The sequence below is a fragment of the Castanea sativa genome, chromosome 4 (genome assembly GCF_040712315.1).
Source record: "Castanea sativa cultivar Marrone di Chiusa Pesio chromosome 4, ASM4071231v1".
Lineage (NCBI taxonomy): Eukaryota > Viridiplantae > Streptophyta > Magnoliopsida > Fagales > Fagaceae > Castanea > Castanea sativa.
The window spans coordinates 42,517,093-42,541,841 of record NC_134016.1 but is presented as its reverse complement, the minus strand read 5'-3'; the positions used below and the strand labels follow the sequence as shown (position 1 = coordinate 42,541,841).

Genomic DNA, 24,749 nt, shown 5'->3' with positions numbered 1-24,749 from the left:
ATTGTTTTTGGTAAAAAAGTAATGCCGAGATACTGTTTGCTGGGCTTACTCTATGTTTTTCTGTTTATCAATAATGTTAGAAATACAAATTTTTTTACATAAAATTTTATAAACTAATAATGTGGTAAGTAGTTATTGGTAAATGAAAAATAATGTTAACGATAAGTTTAGATAAAAACTAGTAAGAAATTGGTCACATCAACAATTTATAAAAATGTTATAAAATAGTTTGTGGCTGTAGTATTATTATTTGTTTATTGTGGGTTCACTCCACTCTTTTTTTTTTGTTTTGCTAGAATATTTTCATTAACAAAATTAGTTTATTTTATTTAACTTTTATCTACAGCACTTTAATCAAAAATAAAAATAATAAAAATAAATATAAATTGTTTTCAAACGGACACATAAGTGACCCTTGTCTAGGCGAAGCCACATTCATTACATCTAAAGAGCAAGGTAGAGAAATTTGTTGAGGATAGATTTTTATAATGGGTAAAATCTATTACTCACACTATTCGTAACAAACCACCCTTGTAATAATTGACTGCTGTGAGACTCAAGAAAAATGGGAATAGAAAAACGAAAGTTTCTTAAGTAAGCTAAATTAATGTCTTGACTCTTGACTAACAAGGGTAGGTAGGGATTTTCAACGTGAAAAAGGCTGTATAGTGAGTTTTGAGTAGGTAGAGGTGTGAATTCACATGTCCTCACCATTTTTCCAAATTATACTCATAGCAAAGAGATTTGTTTGGCAAGGCAGGTGGGGTGGGGCTCTTACGGCTGGAATTCCCAATTTGATATAATATAAATGACTAGAAATGGACAAAGTTTCTTCAAATTTCTCTATATTTTTCTATTGAATATGAATTTTGAAAATCTAACTGATAGATTGCATTTTCTTATTTATACTTCATGCTTGCAAAATATCAACAATATCAAAAATCAATTGCTATATTATCAAACAAATGTTAAAATTTTATATTTTTATGATCTAAAATTGGGTATAAAAAATAAGTTTATTAATTGAATAGTAATTAATATCTGATTTGAACGAAATTTGATATGCATATTAAGAACCTAAAGAACATGAAATTCAATTGTTAGATTTTCAAATTTATACCCAAAAAAAGAGTTAAATAAGAAGTTTGAAACTTTGTTCGCTATAAATAGCAGGGAGAGTCGGAGAGATTGCCTTGCTGCAACTTCATTTGCCTTCGCTTCCTTTCCTTTCTTTTACTTCTCTTTTTCCCGCTTAAAATTTAAAACCCGCTACCTATCTATTTATTCCTAGCATGCCAAATTGCCCAGCTTATGATTGCCCTTAAATCGAGCTCGTGTTAATTACTAGCATTCAATTGACACCCTCTGAAACAGGACAAAAAAATTCCTGTCCTCCAATAGCCATTTCTGAAATTTTCCTTTCACCAGGACCCAAACATTCCTAGACAAAGAACAACTCCAAAGTGCATGTATCATTGACTCGTCAGTCTGTTCGCAAATCCCACACCTGGCCACATCTACTCTTCAGTTCCGTAGGTTTTGAAGTGTTCCACATCAACTCGGACCTCCCAACCTCCCTTCACCCAGTACCCATTACCCAACTTTCACGCATCAAATACCAGGACTTCAACCTTATCTACGCAGCCTCTTTTTCTAGTAAGCAAAAAGACATACGCACAATCTTACTCGTCATGATCATGTACTTTACGAAGGGGTTTCTCCTTCTACACACATTGCTTGTATTCCTAATTCCCCAGTTTGACACTTTACAAGACATCTTAACCATCAGCAATCCCATCAGAGATGGTGGTGACCCTCTAGTCTCTAACGGAGAAACCTTTGCACTTGGTTTCTTTAGTCCCGGAGAGTCCACCAACCGCTATGTTGGCATTTGGTTTTATAAAGCTCCTGAACAACCCGTGGTATGGGTTGCAAACAGAGACAATCCTATCAATGATAATTCCGGGGTTTTCTCAATTAATCTTCATGGAAACCTAGTGCTCTATGGCGAGGACCAAAAACAACCCATTTGGTCCACAAATATTGTCACAAAATCAAACAACAATACTACTTTTGCTCGGCTCATTCATTCAGGAAATCTAATGTTGTTGATTAATGAAACAAGTGAGGTGCTATGGGAAAGCTTTAACAATCCAACTGATACATTACTTCCAGGCATGAAACTTGGGTTAGATCGAATGAAGGGTCTAAATCGAATTCTAACATCTTGGAAGGCCAAAGATGATCCAGGAATTGGCAATTGCTCCTTCATTCTCAATACCAATAGCTCCTACCCAGAGTTGTTTTTGTATAAAGGTAATATTTTGTGGTGGCGTTCTGGTCATTGGAATGGTATTGGATGGAGTGGAATACCGACATCGTCAAGTAATGATTCGGTCATGAATTTTAATTTATTTGACAACCAGCATGAGACTTCTACAATTTGGGGTTTACGTTACCCAGACGTTTCATTATTGTCAAGATTAGTGGTGAATGGATCTGGATCAATTCAACGCTTTGTGAGTGAAATTTCAGATCAAGAATGGGACATTCTTGGGACAGTTCCATTGGACCGGTGTGACAATTATGGGAGGTGTGGTGCATTTGGTAAGTGTCAAGTTCAAAATGGTACTGAATTTGAATGCACATGTCTACCTGGGTTTGAACCAAGATCACCAAGTGAATGGTCTGCGAGAAATGCGACGAGTGGGTGTGTGAAGAAGCATGGGAGGGCATCCATTTGCAAGAGTGGTGAAGAGTTTGTGAAGGTGGAAAATGTGAAGCTTCCGGATAGTTCATTTGCACGAGTCGATGAGAAGCTGAGTTTGAAGGAGTGTGAGCAAAAATGCTTGGAGAATTGTTCTTGCACGGCGTATGGGGGAGTAGATGTGAAAGAGGAAGTTGGTTGCATGAGATGGTATGGTGAATTGATGGATACAAGAGTATTGGATGGGGGCCAAAATTTGTATGTACGTGTTGATGCATTTGAGCTAGGTACTTGACAATTTACCGAGACAAATTATTTGAGGCAATTTTTTTTTATACCATACATGCACACAACAATATCACTCTTATATTTTTAATATGTGATTTCAAAATTGATGCATGATAAAAATAATATTGGGAGTATGCCTATTTGCAGGTGATGTTATTATAATTACAATTTATCATCTTAATTGTAAAAATAGTTTTCAAAAATTGTGCACCAATCTTGTTGCTTAAATGGAGAAATTTTCTTGCTGTTTCCAGATCATTTCAAGGGATTCTTTGCCAACAAGAGGAGGCAGGCAATTATGATACTGGCTCTGGTTGTTACTTCATTACTAATTTTCCTCTGTGCGCATTGTTTAATAAAGAGGAAAAGAAAAGGTATGTGCAATTGGTTAATAAATCAAGAAGTGCATGTGAATTATAAGAGTGATACTACACTTATTATAGACTAGAAAAAGGCCCGTGTGATACGATTATAAACTGCCATGTGAAAAAATTATATAAAATATTCAAAATATGTTGAAGTAATAGCAAGAAGCAATGTCGTGATAACAGGAAGAGGTTTCTGTTCAATTAAAGTAATAAGAAATTAATGGGATAATTTTTTTATTTTTAATCTCAAAGGTATGAAGAATTTAGGCTATAGCATAATTGTCATAGAAATTAGTTGAATTAACCAATTCATCATGAAAAGAGAAATTTTAAAATTGCACATAAATGTTCATTACATTTTTTCACTTAAAGTAAAGAGTAGGGGGTTTATTTGGAATTCGCTTATTTTATTAAAATCGAAAAAATTTTTGCTAAAAATACTGTAGATAAAGGCAAAAGTTAACTGAAATAGTACAGTGAGACCCATGAATAATACCAAAAAATGTAATTGGACCTATAAATAATAGTAAAAATAAACTGACTTTTTAATCTGGAGGCAATCGCACACATGATATATAAAAGAATTTTAATCCATTCCATATCATTGATGTTTATTATGTAGTATAATAAGTTGTTTGTTTGCTTAATTATAGTTTTTGTTTATTTAGTGCTTTGGAGTTAGCATCAGATATTTATGATATCATTTTAATATTTGGTTGGCTGATAGAAATATCATAGAATTTTTATGATGTCATGTTTATGTTATTAGAGTATGATAATAGTCCATTAAATGAAATATCAATTTTAATATGATATTTACGTATTTTTCCCTGAAATATGCATATATTTTGAAATATTAAAATATTTCTATTAAAATATATTTTATTTCTCAACTTGGGATCATACTGTGAAGTATGCTGAACACATCCAGCGTTTTTAAAGACAAGTATGTTCTACTGCGCCTGTGCTTTAGGCTAGTGTGTCTCCATAAAAAAATCAGTTTGTTTTAACTTTTGAAAGCTTAATGGGCTTCGACTTTATGTAGGCCAATCTTTCACCAAAACTAATTTAAATAAGACTCACACGACCTTAACCTCTTTTTTTTTTTTTTCCCTGTTTTTTTGGAGGCAGAAGAGTGCCAAAGAAGCTAGGTAAAAGGCTAAATAAGAAATTACCCTCGTAAAGTACCATATGAACGAACCTCGTGGTCTCTCACATGAGATTTCTTCATTCTTATATAATTTCTTTTATAAAAAAAAAAAACTAAAAAAAGCTATATATATATATATATTACACTGTATCAGTTTGCTTGTTGAAGCCAATTTGCTAAACCTGCTCGCCGGAATCATAATATTTCACAAATAATGAATTAATAATCTACAAGGAATAAATCTATATTTGGTTGGAATTTTTTTTATTTTTAAAAAAAGGTAAGAAAACAAAATTTGGATGGGTATATAGTCTAGGTGTCTAAATGCAATAGGAAAGTGAGACAACCACTTAAGGCTCTTAAATTTTAACCAATAGAACCCGAAAAATTAGCCATCACTAAAAAGTATAGTAATTTCCATTATCAAAGAAAAACTAGGAAACAAAATCCGCAGAATATAGAACTCATTAATCTCCCACACATATAAGCTGAAAAATCTATCTCTTAATAAAATAAAATCAAAATCAAAACACAAAACATTTAATCTCAAACCTCAAAAAAAAAAAAAATTTGTACGTTACTGGAAAGTGATTTTCGTAAAGTTTCTTCGATGGGCTTCAGATTTTCTTCTTCAGGGAATTGAGTCCGCTTCTTCCGGTTTGGAACTCCTCTAAAACCCTTGTTTCTTGCTTTACTTTCTCATTGTGTTTTAGGGAAAAATTTTAGGTATTTCTAGAGTACATAGAAGTAGTATTATCTCATCTTACATTAATGGTGAACTCCACTATGAATTTAATTAATAAATCCTACTATAAATGTGAGAGAATCAAACATTATTCTCTAAACTCCAAAAATACCCAAAAATAACGTCTTTTAAGGCTTTTATCTTTACATGGAACTTGCTTTATTGTATAGCTATTCTGTCATTGATTGATTTACAAATTGGGGTGGGCCTGTAGGTTGGGGACTTGAGGTAGCGTAGGTGTTATAAAAAATGAAAAAGAAGAAGTGATCACGGGCCCAAGTACTACATACTTGTGTATTAAAAAAAAAAAAAAGTACTACATACTTATCTATTACTTTTAAAAAAATATATATATAAATTTTCTTTTAATTTCTTTGTTTCTTTATATATAGGTTGTCCACCATCCACGTCCATAATTCTATATACTATATATATTTATCTTTTTTGATTTTCTTGGCAAATAATATTTCAATTGTTAAAAAAAATATTTTTTGTGAAAAAAAAATCAAAAATAAATGTACAACTCTATTAAAATGAAATTTATAATTAAAATTAATTTATAGATATGGGGGGTTTGGGCCCAAAGAATCAATACTTGCCCAGTTAACTAAGACCCAAGATCAGCCTTAGTAGCCAAAGCCAGCCCATAAAATGGAAGTGGACCTCAAACCCAGTTAGGGTGAACCTAGCCCGACAATACGTGTATTGGGACTTAGAAATTATCGTTCGAGGGAATCCTATAGTGTTTGGCCCACTACCGACTAATGAAGTGGTGGGAAATCGATGAAGAAATGATTAAACTAAAGTCGGTTGCCGAGAGTTGTTAGTGCCTTTGGGGAGCTCGCTACTAAACGCTATTTGGCTTCTAGAACAAGTTTCAAGAGAATTCTTAGAAGGCATAATGGTTTCTTGGGATTCTGGCGAAAGTGGAAATGCATGAAAATTGATGAAACAATAATAATTAGAACCCCACTAAAGAGAGACTATATAAGGAGAGGGAAGGCAGACAAGTAGAGGTTGGTTGGAAAAAACTGGGAAAAAGAAAGGAAACAGAGAGAGGGAGCGTGAGTAAAGAAGGGAGAAGAACTACAAATTGGACTATCTAGTTTGTGTTTGAAGTCATTCCCGTAGGATTGTTAGGAAACCCACTAATAAATAAATTAAGGGCCCAAATCCTTTGCCCAAGACATCAGTTCTCATAGGTTTAGAAACCACAATGGGCGCCATCTGTGGGGATACTACTCAACTAGAGGCTTCGAGCTAGCTTGATATTGTCCAAATATGGAGGGTCCGCATGCTGATGAAGGCTTAGTTGGAGGAAATCATTCAAGGGCTTCATCAAAGAGTTGTAGGAGGTTAGAAAGGGAGCATAGAAGGGAACAACAACACATGCAAGAAGGGCATCATACCAAACATGATTCTAATGAGGGGTTTTCGTAAGGGGAATGAAACGTGTCTTATATCCTCGAGCAATCTCGTCGTAGTGATCGGGAACGAAAGCAAGTTAAGGACTTGGAGATTGAGTTGAGAGGCCGATGTTGTAGGAGGGACCATGAGGACTCGTCTAATGACCCCAATTACACAGGGGTAGAGTCATCTTGTGGTGGCGATTCACATCGATCGAGGGACAAATCTCACGAAACCATGGGGCGTCGTCATGAATCCCCCCATCATGATAGGCATGGGCATCATAATGCGCGTTGGACACCATGAGCCGGGTGTTGAGGAGAGCTGCCTGTTCACCCTTTTTCGACGAGATAGAGCTTACGAAAATGTTGAGGCATTTCATCCTCCATCCGTTTACCATTTATGACGAACAAACCGATCCAAAGGAGTATGTAAGTCACTACATTCAAATGATGTCACTTTATTCCCAAAGATGGTTTGATGTGCAAGGTGTTCCCGTCCAGCCTTGAGCCAACGACAATGAGGTAGTTTAATGGTTTAAGAAAAGGCCCCATTCGCAAATTTCTAGGAGTTGATGCAGGCATTCGGAGCGCGATTCATAACATGCAACAATGTTCCTCAATAACTATGCGTCCCTTTGAGAAAATGCACCAGCTTATGAGAAGGAGAGGAGTATAAGAGATTGGAAGACGACAGGCTACAAGGCAAAGGCAAAGGCCAAGCCTCTTCACAATACAACAAAGATTATCATCCCAAGAGGTTTCAGCAGAGAACTAGGAGGGAGCCAAGGGTTCCAAGTATGGACTTGACGTAGCAAACTGAGGGAGTTAATGTGACATTTAAGGATTCAGTCTATTAGATCCCCAAGTGCATCAAGAATGAACCTTACTTTCGATGGCCGAGGAAGATGGGTGGGGACCTAACTAGAAGGAATCAGAGCTTGTATTGTACTTACCATAGAGAGAAAGGTCATACTACCGAGCAATGCCGCGTGTTGAAGGACCACTTGGAGCAGCTTGTAAAGACGAGGCATTCAAAGGAATTTCTGGTTAGCCAAGGAGGGATAAGTGCAGGCTAGGGCTTGGGAAGCCGAACTAACAACATACTTTCCCCACCCCTGGGAATTATTAAGGTCATTCATGCAACTTCCATTAGAGTAAGTGTGAGCCGTCGGAGGAGCATATTGAGTGTAGTGACCCCACCTGAGGCAGAGGCCATGGATCGACCTGAGAAGAAGCTTAGGAAGACTTCGTTCCCAATCATTTTTGGTGAAACAAATTCGAAAGGAACGTCCCAGCCACATGATGACGCCTTGGTGGTGACTTCGCGGATTAGTGGATTTTTAGTGAAGAAAGTCATGATAGATCAAGGGAGTGGGGCTGAGATCATGCACTCCAATCTATATAAGGGGCTAAGGTTGAAACCAAAGGATTTGAGTATGACACACCGCTAGTGGGATTTGATGGGAAAGTAGTAATGCCTAAGTGGCAGATAAAACTCTCGATAGTAACCGAAGGAAAGGAAATTGAGGTAAATTTCATAGTGGTTAATGCCTTTTCACCATACATTGCGATTTTGGGACGGCCTTGGATTCATGCTATAGAGGCAGTGCCTTCTGCGTTACACCAGAAGATCAAATTCCTTTATGAAGATGGGGTTGATGTGGTCTAAACCTACCAAAAGATAGCAAGACAGTGCTTGGTGGCCACAATAAATCATGAGATTAAGCAGAAGGAGCAAGTTGAAGCAGAGCAGTTACAGTAATTACAGGGTGCCAAGAGCCTATTAAGGGTAGCCAGTGCGGAGGAATTAGTTCAAGTGCGAATATTGCCTTACACTGACAAGTACTTTCGGATAAGGAAGAGTCTACAAGTAGAAGATTAGGTAGAAGTTCTTCTGTCATTAATACAGAATCTAGATGTGTATGCATGGAATCTATACGAAGTGCCCAGGATGGACCCGACTTTCATTACACATCGGTTGAATGTAGATCCTCTAGTCACGCCAAAAAAACAGAAACCAAGGAGATCGACAAAACCACACATGGAAGCAGTGAAGGAGGAAGTGAAGAAATTAAAGCAGGCGAGGGTCATCAAGGACGTGTTTTTCCCTTAGTGGTTATCTAATATAGTGGTGCTGAAGAAGAAAATTGGGAAATGGAGAGTTTGTGTTGATTTTACTGATCTCAATCAAACATGCTAGAAGGACCCATGCCCTATACCGAAGATAGATCAGTTGGTAGATGCTATAGTTAAACACCAGAGAATAAGGTTTTTAGATACCTTTCAAGGTTATCATCAGATTGCTTTAGCACCTGAGGATCAAGAGAAAACCTCTTTCATTATGCCCAAGGGTAATTACCATTACACAGTGCAGGGTCATACTAAAGAATCAGAAAAGAGGGTACCGACCTATCTAGCGGGGAGAGGTCGAACAAGTGAGTTCTCCATTGAGCCAGTTACCGCTCACTCTCACAAACTCCCCCGCGAAGTTCCTATTGGAGTCAAGGAGACAAGATATCAACCTAACCATGGTATTTTGAATTTGAAGATAATACCCTTTCCTTAGGCTTCCCCGAATAGCATAAAGGAAGTTAATGTCATAATATGTAAGGTTTAGGCCGTACAATCGATTAAGACGCCCCACGCAATTTACTACCCTATAAAAGTTGGGTAGACATTGGTCGAGGCTAAGCCCATAAAAACTGAGAGTTCTAAGTAAAAAAGGGATCCACTGGAAATCTAACCCCACCCTCTAGTATTGACATTAAAGGAAAAAGGACCACACGAGGAAATCTTTGGTCTTTTATATCTCCCTCGTGACAATATGATATATTCACATCACGAGGGATATTAAACCTAGTCTTAAAGGATTCTATGTCTGCATTGTGTTTAAAAGGTACAAAAAACCCATCTTGTCCTATTAAGATAACTATGAAAGAACGAGAATGAAAGAAACATGAGAAAGAAGATTTACTAAGTAACTTCTTGATGATAGGGGTGGCCTCAAGAGATATTTAAGGGCTCAGGAATAAAGAATAATAAGGATTCTGAATTTGAAAGAAACTAAAGAAAGTTATAAATGAGAAGGATGACAGTATTTGCCGGGAAAAAGGTCATTTAATGTAACTACAAACAACTAATCAATACTTACCGTTCTTTCTACTCACGCGTGTCTTAGTAATCGAAGCGTCAGATCATCTCGACCGTTAGATGTACCAAATGTTGCCATGCGTTCATAAAGAGCAAGCTGTCATGTCTGTTGTATTAATAGAGTGACGTTTTTTCTGCCCAAGGTACAACCGTCTTTTTTGAAAAGCTTAGCCAAGTGCCGAGGCAGGAATCCCCGATCCTATTCCCACTTCATGAAAATCATGGGGGGCTATTGTGGGGGGTGCCTAGAGAATCAGTACTGGCCCACTTAATTAAGGCTCAAGATCGGCTTGAGGAGCCAAAGTCAACCCATAAGATGGAAGTAGGCCTCAAACCCGGTTGGAGTGAGCCCAGCCTGACGATACGTGTATTAGGACTTAGAAATTATCGTTTGGTGGAATCCCATAGTGTTCGGCCCACTACCAATTGATGAGGTGGTGGGAAATCGATGAAGAAATGATTAAACTAAAGTCAATTGCCGAGAGTTGTTAGTGCCTTTAGGGAGCTCGCTGTCGAACGGTATTTGGTGTCTAGAACAAGTTTCAAGAGAATCCTCAGAAGGCATGGTGGCTTTTTTGGGATTTTGGCGAAAGTAAAAATGCATGAAAATTAGTGAAAAAATAATGATTAGAACCCCACTAAGGAGAGGCTATATAAGGAGAGGGAAGGCAGACATGTAGAGTTTGGTTGGAAAAAACTGGGAAAAAGAGAGGAAACAGAGAGAAAGAGAGGAAGTGAGAGTAAAGAAGGGAGAAGAACTACCAAAAGGTAAGGGGTGTAGGTCCTAAATATTTCCTTTATAAAAAATCCAAGCATGCCAAATGTTTAAACTCAAGAATCAAAATTCTTGCCAAACGAACAATACCTTAGTGTATTTTCTCAGTTTAGTTAAAAGGGGCTTTTGCAGGGGAATTCATTAGTGGACAAATATGTTAACTTCATTTGTTACTTGTTTTATGACAGGGAAGAGGCAAAGCTTTGACTCTAGTAACTTCGAAGACTTTCCAAGTAGAAGAGAATTCGATGGATCTAAAAGAAATTCAAGTTTTCCAGTATTTGACCTGAGGACCATCATTGCAGCCACAGATAACTTCTCTACTGCTAACGAGCTTGGCAAAGGTGGTTTTGGCTCGGTTTATAAGGTAGTCTCCTAAAAAAAGTCCCAAAAATGGCTTAATCTTATTTCAAGTGTGTTAATGCATCATAAATTCCATCCTAAATGTTTAAAGGCATTCATTGATCATGAATTTGTTAGGTGAAATTGGGCTTGCCCAAATAATTCACTAAGTTGAATTTCTCACAACAATTATGCACTATGACAACATGAAATTTGGGCTTTATTTTTAGGGTTTGTTGCAAAACAGAATGGAAATAGCAGTAAAAAGACTATCAAAATACTCAGGACAAGGAGTGGAAGAGTTCAAAAATGAAGTTGCACTTATTGCTAAACTCCAACATAGGAACCTCGTGAGAATCTTAGGTTGTTGCATTCAAGGAGAAGAGAAGATGTTAGTCTATGAGTACTTGCCTAATAAAAGCTTAGACTCTTTTATTTTTGGTATGTTCTCTTTTCGCATAAAATTCACTCATCATCACTAGAAAGTGGTCTTCCAATTACAAACATATCAATTCCTAATAGTTGAGATATGTACTTGCCTAATAAAAGCTTAGACTCTTTCATTTTTGGTATGTCCTCCTTTTGCATAAAATTTGCTCATCATCACTAGAAAGTGGTCCTCCAGTTACAAACATATCAATTCCTAATAGTTGATATATATATATATATATATATATATATATAAAAAGCATGTAATTAAGCATGAATTCAATCTAATCCAAATCCCTTTATTCAGATGAAACAAAAAAGTTATGTTTAGATTGGGGAAAGCGATTTGAGATTATTTGTGGAATTGCTCGAGGGATATTATATCTTCATCAAGACTCAAGTTTAAGAATTATCCATAGAGATTTAAAGGCCAGCAATATTCTACTCGACAATACTTTGAATCCAAAAATTTCAGATTTTGGTATGGCTAGAATTGTTGGAGGTGACCAAATTGAAGTGAATACAAATCGCGTTGTTGGAACATAGTAAGTGAGCTAGAAAACAAAGATATATTTATATTTTCTATCCAATTACTTGACTACCATTTCATATCTAAAGAAGAGTATAAATTGCAGGTCTTTCTAAAAATATTTCAAGAATATCTTTATTATTCTTTTTTGACACGGGGCTAGTTAAGCCTACAGTTATGGCATAATGATGCAACGGAATGAATTGTGAAACTAGAGTCAATATACGACTCTACTCTGATCTATGGGTTGTCAAGCCATGATCAAGACCAAGAGAAGGAGATAAAAGAGTGCTATAGCAACTCTTGATGAAATTCTAGAGATTTTCAAAGGTATAATATAAAAGATTCTTTATTTTCTAAGGTCCCGCTGCTGAGATGCTCAGTTGACTCCTTAACCTTGATAGGAAGATGGCTTATTCAATAATTCGTGCATAAGGTAAGGAACTTTGGATAAATTAATGCGAATGAGTGTACACCATTTTATTTTTTTTGAGCTAAGTGTACACCATTTTATAATAAAAGTCCACCTACTGCAATCTTGGAGCATAAGAATGATAATAATGATAAAAATAAACATGGAAAGGAAATCAATCTAATCTTTTATTTTTTTTTTTGAGAAACACACAATCAATCTAATCTTAGTTAAGAATTCAAATTCAAATAAGATTCCTAAGTCAACTAAAATGCTAATAAGAGAAATAAGTATAAGGAAATCAAGTGAACTGTTGCTTTCCAAATTTTTAACATTTTAGCTGCCACTAAAGATAGACATTGTCTTTTTAATTTTCGCTGGACCCCAATTTGCCGCAGATTTCTCGGAGAGTCACCATAGAATGTACTAAAATTGAGGCGAAAATGGGCAAATGCCCATTTCGCGCCAAAAAAAAAGGGCAAATGCCCTATTTCCCAAACTAATTAGGAAAATGTCCATCTTTTATAACTCAATTTTCTAAAAATCGAGTTTCAATGTAAAACTTGATTTGTGGACAATCGAGTTATAGGGTGATCAAACTTAAAAAATAAATAAATAAAAATTTGCATGGAACTCAAGTTCATGGAACTCAAGTTCCATAAAAAACGCCAATATAAGCCTCCATGAAACGCAGCTATAGGTAAACTTAAAACAAAAAACAAAAAAAATTGCATGGAACTCAAGTTCAGGGAGCTTGAGTTCCACAGAAAACGCCACTATAAATGTTTAAAACGCCACTATAGGGCTCCCTATGCAACGATCAGACTAAGAAAAAACTTGCATATTTTAAAACGCCACTATAGGGCTCCCTATGGGGCGATTAGGCTTAAAAAAAAACTTGCATGTTTTAAAACACCACTATAGGACTTTAAAACGCCATTATAAGGCTTTAAAAAATTGCATGGAACTCAAGTTCATGGAGCTCGAGTTCCAACAATTTTTTTTTTTTAATTTTCAGTTTGTTAAAACTCGATTGTCCAAAAATCGAGTTTTAAGTTGAAACTCGATTTTTAGAAAATCAAGTTTCAAAAGATGGGAATTTCCCTAATTAGTTTGGGAAATGGGGCATTTGCCCTTTTTTTTGTGCGAAATGGGCATTTGCCCATTTTCGCCCTAAAATTGAAGAAAAATACTATGTTCACAACATTTCACAACAAATTAAGACCAATAACTCCTCCACTAAATACATACTTGATTGACAAATTAGCCTTAAACAAGGAACATTATCTTTTTCTTTTTCTTTTTTTCTTTTTTTTTTGAGAGAGAAGGGACATTATCTTTTAGATATATTGGCTTGCTAATTTTTCTCTTTAACTTCGACTGGAAATTAAGTGTGTGTTTGGCAATGCTTAAAAAGTTAGTTTTTTTTACTATTCAACTTATTTTTACTACTATTCATGAGTCCCATTATAGTTTTTGATACTATTCATGAATCTCAATGTACTATTTCAGTTACCTATTAACTTTATCTACAGTACTTTCAGTAAAAAAAAAATTCAATTTCAATTAAATAAGTTGTTCGCAAACAGACACTAACACCATCTCCTTGATCCTTGTTAACTTCCAAATTTCCCAAATGGCGATTGCAAAATATCATCATGAGATATCTTTACGTCATTTTTCATCTTGAGTTACTTCTAATATTATATGCTTTGTTAGTGCCCAAAGGGCCATCTTTGATTTTTTTTTTCTTTAAATAATGTGCAAGGTTTAAAGGGTTTCCTTTTCATTGTTCTATGACAGTGGTTATATGTCACCAGAGTATGCAATGCAAGGAGTATTTTCAATAAAGTCTGATGTATATAGCTTCGGAGTGTTACTACTAGAGATAATTGCTGGTAAAAAGAATGGTACTTGTTACCATGATGGTCTCTCCCCATATTTGATTGAACATGTAAGTACATGTGTAAACAATGACTACAAAATTAGACTTATATTATTTAGCCTAATATGATGAATATGTTGTTTACAGGTTTGGGACCTATGGAGAGAAGGAAAAGCCACGGAAATTGTGGATGCATCACTAGGTGGGACATACCCTGCTAATGAAGTTTTGAGATGCATTCAAATTGGGCTTTTAGGTGTTCAAGAACATGCAAGAGATCGACCAACCATGTTAACAATTGTTTTCATGTTGGGTAATGACACACCTCTTCCTTCTCCAAAACAACCAGCATTTATTTCGACAAGTACTAACAATAATAGAGACATGTTAACTTCTATAAATGAAGTATCAATTTCTGAAATTGATGGTCGCTAAAACCCCCAGACTATATGGAGCAATGTGCTAGTGTTTTTTCCATTGATGTAGGTTGACTTCTTTAAGATTTCTCTACACTATTATTTTTTCTTGTATGAATATAATATGTTCTAGCCTCATCACATGCGATGAGGCTCCTTTTTTTGTTTAATGTCATAATTTTCCATTCATAACCAAATTTTCTATAACACCTTTAATATAGTTCACACATCACAAAAGGTTATAGAGTTTTCAATTCACAATATATGTAGTTGAGAAAGTACGATACAAAATAAAATTAAATTGAGACAAACCTATATAAATTATGTTCAAAGGCTTACCAATTTTGACAGGAAAATATCTAACCATTGTGAAGAATTCAGTATATGAAATAGTGAGTATGAAAAAAAAATTGGGTCGATTAGAAATAGGATGAAAGAATGAAGAAGAAACTGAATGAATATTATGGATTTGGAGTTTGTGGGATCTAAATGTTGTTTTTAATTTTTGTCGATTTACAGTATTAACCTCATTTCTTATATTTAAGGAATAATGATAAGTTAATTAAGGATATTTTTGAAAAAAAAAAATTTAAAAGCAAGAACTAACTTTCTGAATCCTCTTAATTGAAAGTTAAAAAAGTAATCACTAACTTTCTATATTTTTTTAATATATAAAGATAATGTAAAATTATTACCAACAAAAAGAAAATAGAAAAAGAGAAAGAAGATAATTTATATTACTACACAAAATGGTATAGTCTAGAACTTGTGATGAAATCACTACCATCTTTTTTAGCTACTTTCTTTTATAGGACTTCTTTAGCTACATTTTTTATAGGACTTTTTCAGCTACTTAATTTGCTATCAAGTACTTTTTGAAAATTAATACACCAACAATTATATGCGTATGTTTTGTGTGGATAGCTTCATTGGTTTTCCAAAAAAGATGTTCAAATTTACTATATTGTTGTTCGAATTTATTTGCTAATGTTGTTTAGGTGTTTTTTTTAAAGTTAAACATTTGCCGGTTTCAGAATAAATGAATAAAAAAAAAAGTTACCTAGTAGCCATAAGGGAGCATATCAATAGGCTTTGCAGTTTGCAATTGCACAATCCAAAAAAGACGGTTATTCTATCATGATTATAATCAAACTATCAAATTCAAATTCAAATTAACCTGCAGTATATAATACAACTAGTCGGAAACCTGTGCAACGCACGAGAACCAACCTGTTTATAATAGATTAAAATAATTTTATAAAATCTTAAATTGATTATGAAACTATACTATTGCATGAATTGCTCCTATCCTTTTGAGTTACAAATTGATAATTGCAAAAAATCTAGCTAACAGATTTAGATATTGCTAAAAAATTCAGATGTTAAAATTTCCGAAAGGAAAAAAAATTAGAAAATTCACTCGCACTGTCTAGAAATTATTGAAACAAAACAAAATATATATGACTACCAAATAGAGAAATATAAGAGAGAGAAAGATAACCTCAAGAGAATAATCCATAGTTATAACTATTAAAATTTGCCAAACATTCTCAGTTATTGCAAAAAATTGAACCCAAAAATTCAGATGGTCAAACTTCCAAAAGGCAATAATATTAAAAATCAAAAGATTCAGAACCTACAAATTATAAAAACAAAACAGAACAAAAATATAGTCATCATTGCGAGACAATTTTAGTAAGGAAGGAAAGCTTTTTCTAAGTTTTTTTATCCAATTCTTCCTAATTGATGAAAAATTTGGTTCAAACATTTTCGAACACTTTGAAGGTGCAAATAATATAGGCTTCCAATATAATCTTTAATTAATAAACAAAGAAACATGACACCATAAGAGAAAACATAAGATAACATATAGTGCATAGACCTTACTCCACAGTTGTGAAAAAATATCCACACAAAAGGAATTGAAAACTTGTACAACAAATGCAATAAGCTACTTCTGATGTGAGACAGCCTAACATACGTCTCCGTAATGTAAAGCTTAAGGACATATAATCTAAAATAACATAGAATATAGCATCTTTGAACCACACAAAGAGTTAGCAAACTTACTGCAATACTTGTAGTTATACTATATAATGTAAAGCACTACTCCATCGCCAATAAAAGTCATGTAAAATCTCATGGGGCCTGGAAGAATAGACAGTCGCAAGATCATCTCCACCAGACTCAACTAAGAATGTTTAAAGGATAAACAAAAGCGAAAAAAACTTATTTACAAAAAAGAGAAAAAGCAAGAGCAAGCGTACCAAAGAAATTGAAGCTTAGGGTTTTCTCTCTTAGTGAAGACGGACAGAGGAGGCTGCTTTAGGGTTTTCAAAGATTTTGGCACGCCCAAAAGGAAAATCAAAGGGAATTCCTGTATCAAAAATCCTATCAAACATTCTGTCGAAAGTGACCAGACAGATTAGCCTCAGACAGAGCAAGCGTACCATGATCTTTGTTGTTATTGATATTATTAAGGTGAGAAGAGATGAAATTGAGCGCGGTGATTGATGAGTAGAAAGATTTGCAAATGTACCTAAATCTTAAGAGTGATTTGACTGGTAGCCTAGTCAAGATGTTGAGTACAATGTCATGCGGGACACAGTTCTGTTGAAGGATCGGAGGTTCTCTTTTGGAACATTTTTCAAGCGGAAGAGAAGAAGAGAGTGTCAAGTAGTAAGGATTTTAAGTTCTTTATAAAGAGTTGTGCCCTGAAAGTGTTTGATCTGCTAAGGAATTTAAGATATTTGTAACCTCAAAGACGACTCCTTGTAATCATCAAAAAGAGATTCATGGTATGAACAAACTTCTACTATGATTGCAATTTGCACATATCAAAGATTAGTTTAAAAAGAAGGAAATTTTGGCAAGACTTTGATTTGGATATGGGCATAAAAACCTTTTTTTAAGAAGTTTAAACTTAAAACAGCAATTTTATTGTATGGCTATGCAGAGTTTGAGTAAAATTTAAGAACTTGGGACCATCTTCAATCTACACAGTTTGAGTGAATTTTTTTTTTTTTTAAAAGGGTTTTTCTCTCTTCATGGAGACGAACAAAGAGATTTTTTTTTTTTTTTTTTTTTTAATAATGCTGATGTAGAAAATTGTGGAGCTTAACAAAAAAGTCAAAGACTTCGGTTATATATAGACTAGTCGCTACCCGTGCTATGCACGAGAACCTACTTATTTGTGAAGTAGACTAAAATAATTTTATAAAATCTTAAATTGATTAAGAAACCATGATTTGCTCTTGTATGACTTCAATTTGTGTTACAATTTGATGAAGAAGTCATTACTTAAACATGCAATGATTTACAAAAAATTTGTCAAATAGTTTCAAATACTGCAAAAAAATAACTCGAAAATTCAAATATTAAAAGTTCTGAAAGACCAAAAAATATTAAAAAATCAGATAATTCACTGCTTAGAAATTATTGAAATAAAAGAAAAAATATATCACTAAACTATAAAGAAATATACGAGAAAGATGAGTTACATTTAAAAGAATAATTTCAATTATTGTAAACTTTTTTATCTTGTAAAAAAATGCTAAAGAGAGTTTTGTAGTTCATATACGAAAATTACTTTTTAAGAAATACATGAAAAATCATAAAATAAATTTTTTTTAAAACAAAGTATAGGAGAAGAAAAAAACATAAGAAGATCCCATACCTCTACTCGGTTTTTAAAAAAAAAAATTGGGGTTTGCATTGCATTTATAGTGTTTATGATTAAACTCGCAAATTTGGAAATAAATTATCAACATTTGAGTTTGAGTATAAGTTGAACTTGTTAGAAAGATAAAACTTCACTCCTTGTTAAGTTTGAATTAAAAAAAAAAAAATTGTTTAAAAAAAGTGATAATAATGAGTTTGAGTTTAAGTTGAACTTGTTAGAGAGATAGAGTTTCACTTTTTGTTAAGTTTGGACTAAACAAAAATAATTTTATTTAAATAAAATGATAATTTTATTTAAATATTGTGCTGACGTGGAAAATTATGAAAGTTTCATAAGCTTCAAATTAAACAAAAATAATTTTATTTGCTATGCAATTGATTAGTAAATAAAATTTAAATATAATTATTTTATTTGAAAGTACATTTATTTGAAAATGAATAAAAGTAAGTAAAAATATAACTATATGCAAACTGTTGAAGGAAGATAACAATATTTTGAATTTGTACCACTTCTTGAATCAAAACAATACAAAAATCTTTGCATAGAAAGCAGCAACAATTTTAAATAAAAATGTGCAATATATGCACTCTACAGCAAGTGGAAAAGAAATATAACTAAGCAATAATACAAATTTTTCCATTTAGATCCAACAGGAAAAAACAATCCCTTGAAGATGCAAAGCCTTGGCATATGATATGATATCTATAAAATGAATTTGCTTGCAGCTTCATGTAGAGCTGAAACACCAACATAGAGATTAGATATAGCCCCAATCTTCCATGGGTCAAATAATTTGGTTAAACATTAGACACAATCACTTATTTAAGAAATTAGTACAAAAGATCATATCAAGTTGGACCATTTTATTAGATGAAAATTTTTCCAGCAAAGCCAAAGCTTATCTACAAAAAATCAGTGAATTCCAGATGGAATCAAAGGCAACACAAATAATGGTAATGTTTATTGCAATGGTAAATATCTCTATTGCACTTACAGTTCATAAAGGCAATGTTTATTTCCATACCTACTATTTGTTCGGTATGTGTGTAAAGTTGACTTAATATGTATCCTTCTCAGTTGCATTACACACAGTATGTACAATTTTGAAGCTAGTCACATGGTTTAGTGAACCAAACAAAATCTAACACAAATAAATATCTAAAACATAACCAAATCTAACCTTTATACCTTTATCTAATCCAAATGCCCAAATCATAATCTATCCCAAGAAAATTCCCAAACCTAGATCATATTTGTTAAAGAAAATTTATACTATTTTAACAATATTTGATGCACAAAATTTTAAATTTAAAAAATTTAAAAAAACAAAAAAAACAAAACAAATACCAGAAAAAATATATGACCTTTAGTTTGGTTTCAATAGTGACATAATGAAAGCCAATCAATAGATTAACTAAACCCTATGACAAAGAAAGACAACTCAAATTAGTAATTTTATTTGGTAGAACAAAATAGTAATAATTAATGTTAAGATATGGTTGTTACTTAATGTCACCAATCACAACAATATAAAGAGAAGTATATCGGTTGCTAATCCAAGTATACTCAGCTATCCATTAGAAACTGTTAGTAGAAATGGACACATCTATCATCAAAAGCTTAGGCAACACACTATTGACATAAAACTAACCGTCAAGCATTAGTTTTATAACCAACACAAGGTATGCAATAAACTAATAATTTAAAAAAAAATGGTGTTCAAAGTGGGATATAAGCAAATAAAAGTAGCATTAAATAGAGACACAACTACTAAAATTGTTTTCACATCAATATCTAGAAATTCCTAAGGAAATAATATTCTCAAAAGTAACCGCATACCACTTTGACTCCAAGCAAAATTATGAAAAGAGCAGGGTAAAAGTTCTAAAACTTTAAACCTCCTACTCATATCAAACAAATGCTCAGATAAATGACCACTACAATTTTAAATCTTATCCATCATAAATAACCTAAAATTTACACATGCAAAACTGCAAAAATGTTGCTTTATTATTAGGCGGAAAAAATTAGAGTAAAAGATTATTTGCATAGATATGACAGTGTCTCAAACCCAAGATTAAACTTTAACCTTAATTATTTCAACAGCATAGCAATTATGCTTAAAAGTAAGTTTGCATCTGACAAAATTCAAGTAGCTAAATACATGCTGATCAAAATGAGCTATGTCCATTGAAGCAAAATTACTTAAAAAGGGAAACAGAAAAAGGTCAGTCATATTGCATACCAAATCTCCATTATCGTTGACAGCAACATCTGCCTATTTCAGTGCAGTCAACTCAAAGGCTCCCTTAAAGGTCCAAGTAGGAGTATTGGCAATTACCCCACAGCGTTAACCCATTGACCATTACTATCTCTAGATCGTGCTGCAAGCTACAGTGCTTTATCAATAATATATGCTATCAGTATAACACCTCACTGTAGTAAAATATGTGTGTTTCAAGACTTCATCAATTAAATCAAGATAGTAATCAACATCAACCAAAAGAAGAAAAAAAAAAGTCAATCACAGTAACAACAAAAATCTCAAGATTTTCTAAAACAAAACCCAATAACTATTTAGCATCAAATCAACTGTGCCTAAAATTTTTATTGAACCCCATAAACAAAACTATCTGCAACAAACAGCCCATATATATCACTGAAAATTCTGAAACCACAATCTACATCAATGTAAATTAATTTTTCAGCCAAATAAATTAATCACCAAGCTGACTCTTAGGCCTTTCAAAAACACACAAACAAAAATAAACCATTAAATCAATACTATCTCCACTACAAAACCCTTCCATATTCACAATATTTTCTTACAAAACCTATAGAATTGGATTTTCTATAAGTGTTTCCTTGACTTCAACAACAACAACAACAACAACAAAAATAAAAAAAATAAAGAAAAAGGGCTAAGAATTGAAATCCATAAATTGATAGAAAACCTAATTGAAGACATATAATTAAAACTCAACCTCAAGGCTCTATTCTATGCCCAGATCAGTGTAAATAAGCTAAAATTTACATTACAAAAACTGATTTACAGATAAATTGTATTTTTGTATGACGTAATGTAATTTTTACGTCAAGGCAAAGTTAAATGATGATTCCAAAGAGCAACAACAAAAAGCATAGCGATGCGAAGGTCTATTGGCATATTAGAGACTTGTAGTAGAATTTAACTTGCCTTTTACCTAACATTATAAAGAGAAAATGTGACTTAATATGAAAAGAAAACAAAAACTTGGAAAGAGAAAACTTTTTGATAAATTAGTAGTAAAATGACTACAACACGAATCCACCCAAAAATTACGCCCATGACAAACTAAACACGTTACAATTGAACAAATACAGCATAACCTCCTTTTATCATACTCTGCCACTAAACACCCTTGCATTTTTCTAAATCCAAATATGTTGCAATGAAGTGCTATATTAATAAAACTGAACTGCCTCGGGTGAAATCCTAACTCCATTGTCACATGCTTATATGCAAATTGGGTCATGATCTATCAATTGCAGAAAAACCATGTAAACCAACTAACTTGCCACCTCCTCATTACAGTTAAGCTGCAACCAACTGAGGTTTGAGGACTAATTTACACGAGTTTTGACATTTGACATGATTTATACCGATTTATATAGAAAATTTCAACATTAGAATATAGCGTAAAACCAAAAATGAACAATCCTAACATAAATTTAAAGGGGTGGGAATGAGCACATCAAAATAGTCCAAACAATTAACTTCCCAGTATTCAAACCCAAGTCAGCACATCCCCCCTAATCTGCATAAAACAGAATGTAACAACATCTAAGATATTAAACATAAATACAAAACTTAGAGGGAAATCATCAGATAGTTTATGACTGTTCATCTATACCATTATCCCAACACATGTATAGGCTTTAAAGTTATGTAGATGCAAAAATGCCAAGTAATACCAGCTGCTCTTAGAGGCATTTTGTCAAACACCTTGCAGATATAACCAAGAAATAGAACTTGGTTAATCTACTGGTGTTGAAAATAAAGGGAACCATAATTTCCAGTATCTAAGACATATTTAGAATAATGGAATTCACAAATCAAAAACATATTGATACATAAAGTAAAAATTTAAGGAACCAACATCAAACCACCTAAACTGCCACTGGAAATTTTTTTAAAAAACAAATCAGGTAGTAAAAAAGATAACAACAAAACTATACTTGGGTTAGATATTGGAGTGTAGTAGAAGAGGGCAGAGAGTAGAGCAAACATTTTCTTACAACCACACCCACATTTTCTTACTACATCACCTTTGCCTTGTTTTTCCTCATTAATTGACAGTTTTTTCCTGTATCAATATTCATAAGCCAAAAATATAATAATAATAAATTGAAGTTTATATGATATCCCAAAGGATTAATAGAGAAACTAAAACAATTCCTTAACACAAATCAAACAAAACAAAGAATCAAACAAAACACAACAAAAAATCTATTTGGGTTTCTCATAAATGACCCTAGAAACCAATGCTTATTACCAATCTTCAACCAACAATAATTCGCACAATTGATATTCGAATAAGAAATACATACCCACTTGAAAAAGACAGCCCTTGGCTTCTGCTTAGGGGATTTTGTGGGAAGTTTTTTGGGACTATGAAATCAATCAAAAAGGAAAAAAATAGAAGCAAAAGATCCTTAAACTTACTACCTGATCTTGAAATCAGTGGTAAAACAAAACTAAATAAATTCAGAGAAAAGAGGAGGAGGAGAAGAAACGAACCTAATAGCAAGCAATCTGGTAGAGAAGGAAGCAATTGAATCGTAAGATTTTCCTATGTATTGTGGGTCTTTATTAGGTTTTCAGTCTGGAGGTAACAGAGACCACTTTTTTTTTGATAGGTAAGAAAGAAAATATTATTAAAAAAGGAATAGCAGCAAAAATACACAGGGTTCACAATAGTGGACAAAGAGTAACAGAGACGACAACTTGTAGTTGGAAACTTGTGTTATACTTTGAAACCCTATGATTGATTGCCACCTCCTAGTCTAGACGGAAATCAATTTTCTTAGAAAAATTTCAGCATAACCAATCAATGTGGCAAATTATGCAGAGGAAAATCATTAAGGAATTATTACCTTCGCTTGTTTAAAATAGAATCAACCAAAGATGTCTTTCTAGGATCAACATGAGTCACAATCTCTATGTTCCTTACGTCTCCTCATAATTGGTTCTTCTCTAATAGGCCACAACACATAAACCTTTATCAAAATGAAATCTAGGCTAGATACCTAAATCAAAACTAAGCAGTCCATAACAACCAAACCTAAATCATATTTAATGCCAATATATTTGTTTATAAGAAAATACCTTTACTATTGTTGTACATGGTATTACGGTGGTGGGATGCCGCCTTAAGGTGATTGCTGGCCTAACAATGTTGGCAGCCCTCAAACTTATCTCTCTTTCTTTTCGATGTGCCTTACAAATGTTTTTCTTGCTTTTGGGCTTTGCTTGCAAATAGGGTAAAACTTGTATGGAAAAATTGTTGTTGCAGGAAATAAAGTACAGAGAGCGAGGGAGGGAGGGGGAATGTAGAGAAGAAAGAAGTTTGAGCAATCAAAATCAAGCAAGCCAAATTGAAAATTACAATTTCAAACATAACCCCACTATGAAATTCTACCAGAATTCAAATATCACTTTCGTTTAAATAAAAGTGATAAAACTAACCCCAAAAAGTAATAAAAATTAAAATTATTTCACTATTCATAGCTCCACGGCAATTTAGAGCACTATTTATGATTCTACAGCACTATTTCAACTAATTTTTACCTTTATTTACGATAATTTCAGCAATAATTTTTCAGTTTCAGCAAAATAAGCGGCATTTAAACACACCCTTAGGCATCGTTTGGGAGGAGGGAATGGAATGGAATGGAAAAGAATAATTTTATAATATTCTTCTCATCCCTTGTTTGGGAGTTTTAATGAAGGGAATGGAAAGCTCATTCCTTTGTTTGGAAATTTAAGTGGGAGAGAATGAAATGGGTAGAAGGGAACACTCATTCCTCTCTATTATCTTAAAATCTCAAATTTTCATTCCCCCCGAAATTGAGAGGAATGAGAAGGAATGAAATTAGATTTAATGATTTTTTTACTAAAACTCCCAAATTACCCCTATATATTCAACCATTTATTTTAAAATAGGGATCTAATAGTAATATTGTCATAAAATGGTTCCATTCCATTCCCTCTATGTTGCTCCCAAACAAAATTATTTACATTCCATTCATTTTGATTCCTTTCCATTTCTTTATTTTGAAACATCCAATCAAGGTTACTTAATTTCATTCCATTCCATTCTTTTTGATACCTTTCCATTTCTTTATTTTGAAACATCCAATCAAGGTTACTTAATTTCATTTCATTCCATTCTTTTCCCTTACTTATATACATTCCATTCC

At 33.4% G+C, this 24,749-nt stretch overlaps 2 protein-coding genes and 1 long non-coding RNA gene across 4 annotated transcripts; 2 read left to right on the top strand and 1 right to left on the bottom strand.

Annotated features, from left to right (window-relative positions):
- Window positions 1–1,231: 1,231 nt before the first annotated feature.
- Window positions 1,232–11,416, top strand: LOC142632943 (G-type lectin S-receptor-like serine/threonine-protein kinase RKS1). Its single transcript, XM_075807253.1, has 4 exons — window positions 1,232–2,994; window positions 3,250–3,369; window positions 10,781–10,959; window positions 11,165–11,416. The coding sequence occupies exons 1-4, from the start codon at window positions 1,692–1,694 to the stop codon at window positions 11,414–11,416; spliced, it is 1,854 nt and encodes a 617-aa protein (XP_075663368.1). The 5' UTR covers window positions 1,232–1,691.
- A 2,698-nt stretch (window positions 11,417–14,114) lies between these two features.
- LOC142632942 (cysteine-rich receptor-like protein kinase 44) lies at window positions 14,115–14,624 on the top strand. Its single transcript, XM_075807252.1, has 2 exons — window positions 14,115–14,258; window positions 14,337–14,624. Exons 1-2 carry the CDS (start codon window positions 14,115–14,117, stop codon window positions 14,622–14,624), a joined length of 432 nt encoding a protein of 143 aa, XP_075663367.1.
- A 4,145-nt stretch (window positions 14,625–18,769) lies between these two features.
- Window positions 18,770–23,946, bottom strand: LOC142630679 (uncharacterized). Of its 2 annotated transcripts, none has more exons than XR_012843398.1 (4): window positions 23,656–23,946; window positions 23,424–23,523; window positions 20,533–22,633; window positions 18,770–19,024 (listed from the first exon to the last, which is right to left on the bottom strand). It is a non-coding gene; the product is annotated as an uncharacterized LOC142630679 (long non-coding RNA). The 2 variants fall into 2 exon arrangements; XR_012843399.1 differs by having other exon boundaries at window positions 20,533–20,686.
- Window positions 23,947–24,749: the final 803 nt, after the last annotated feature.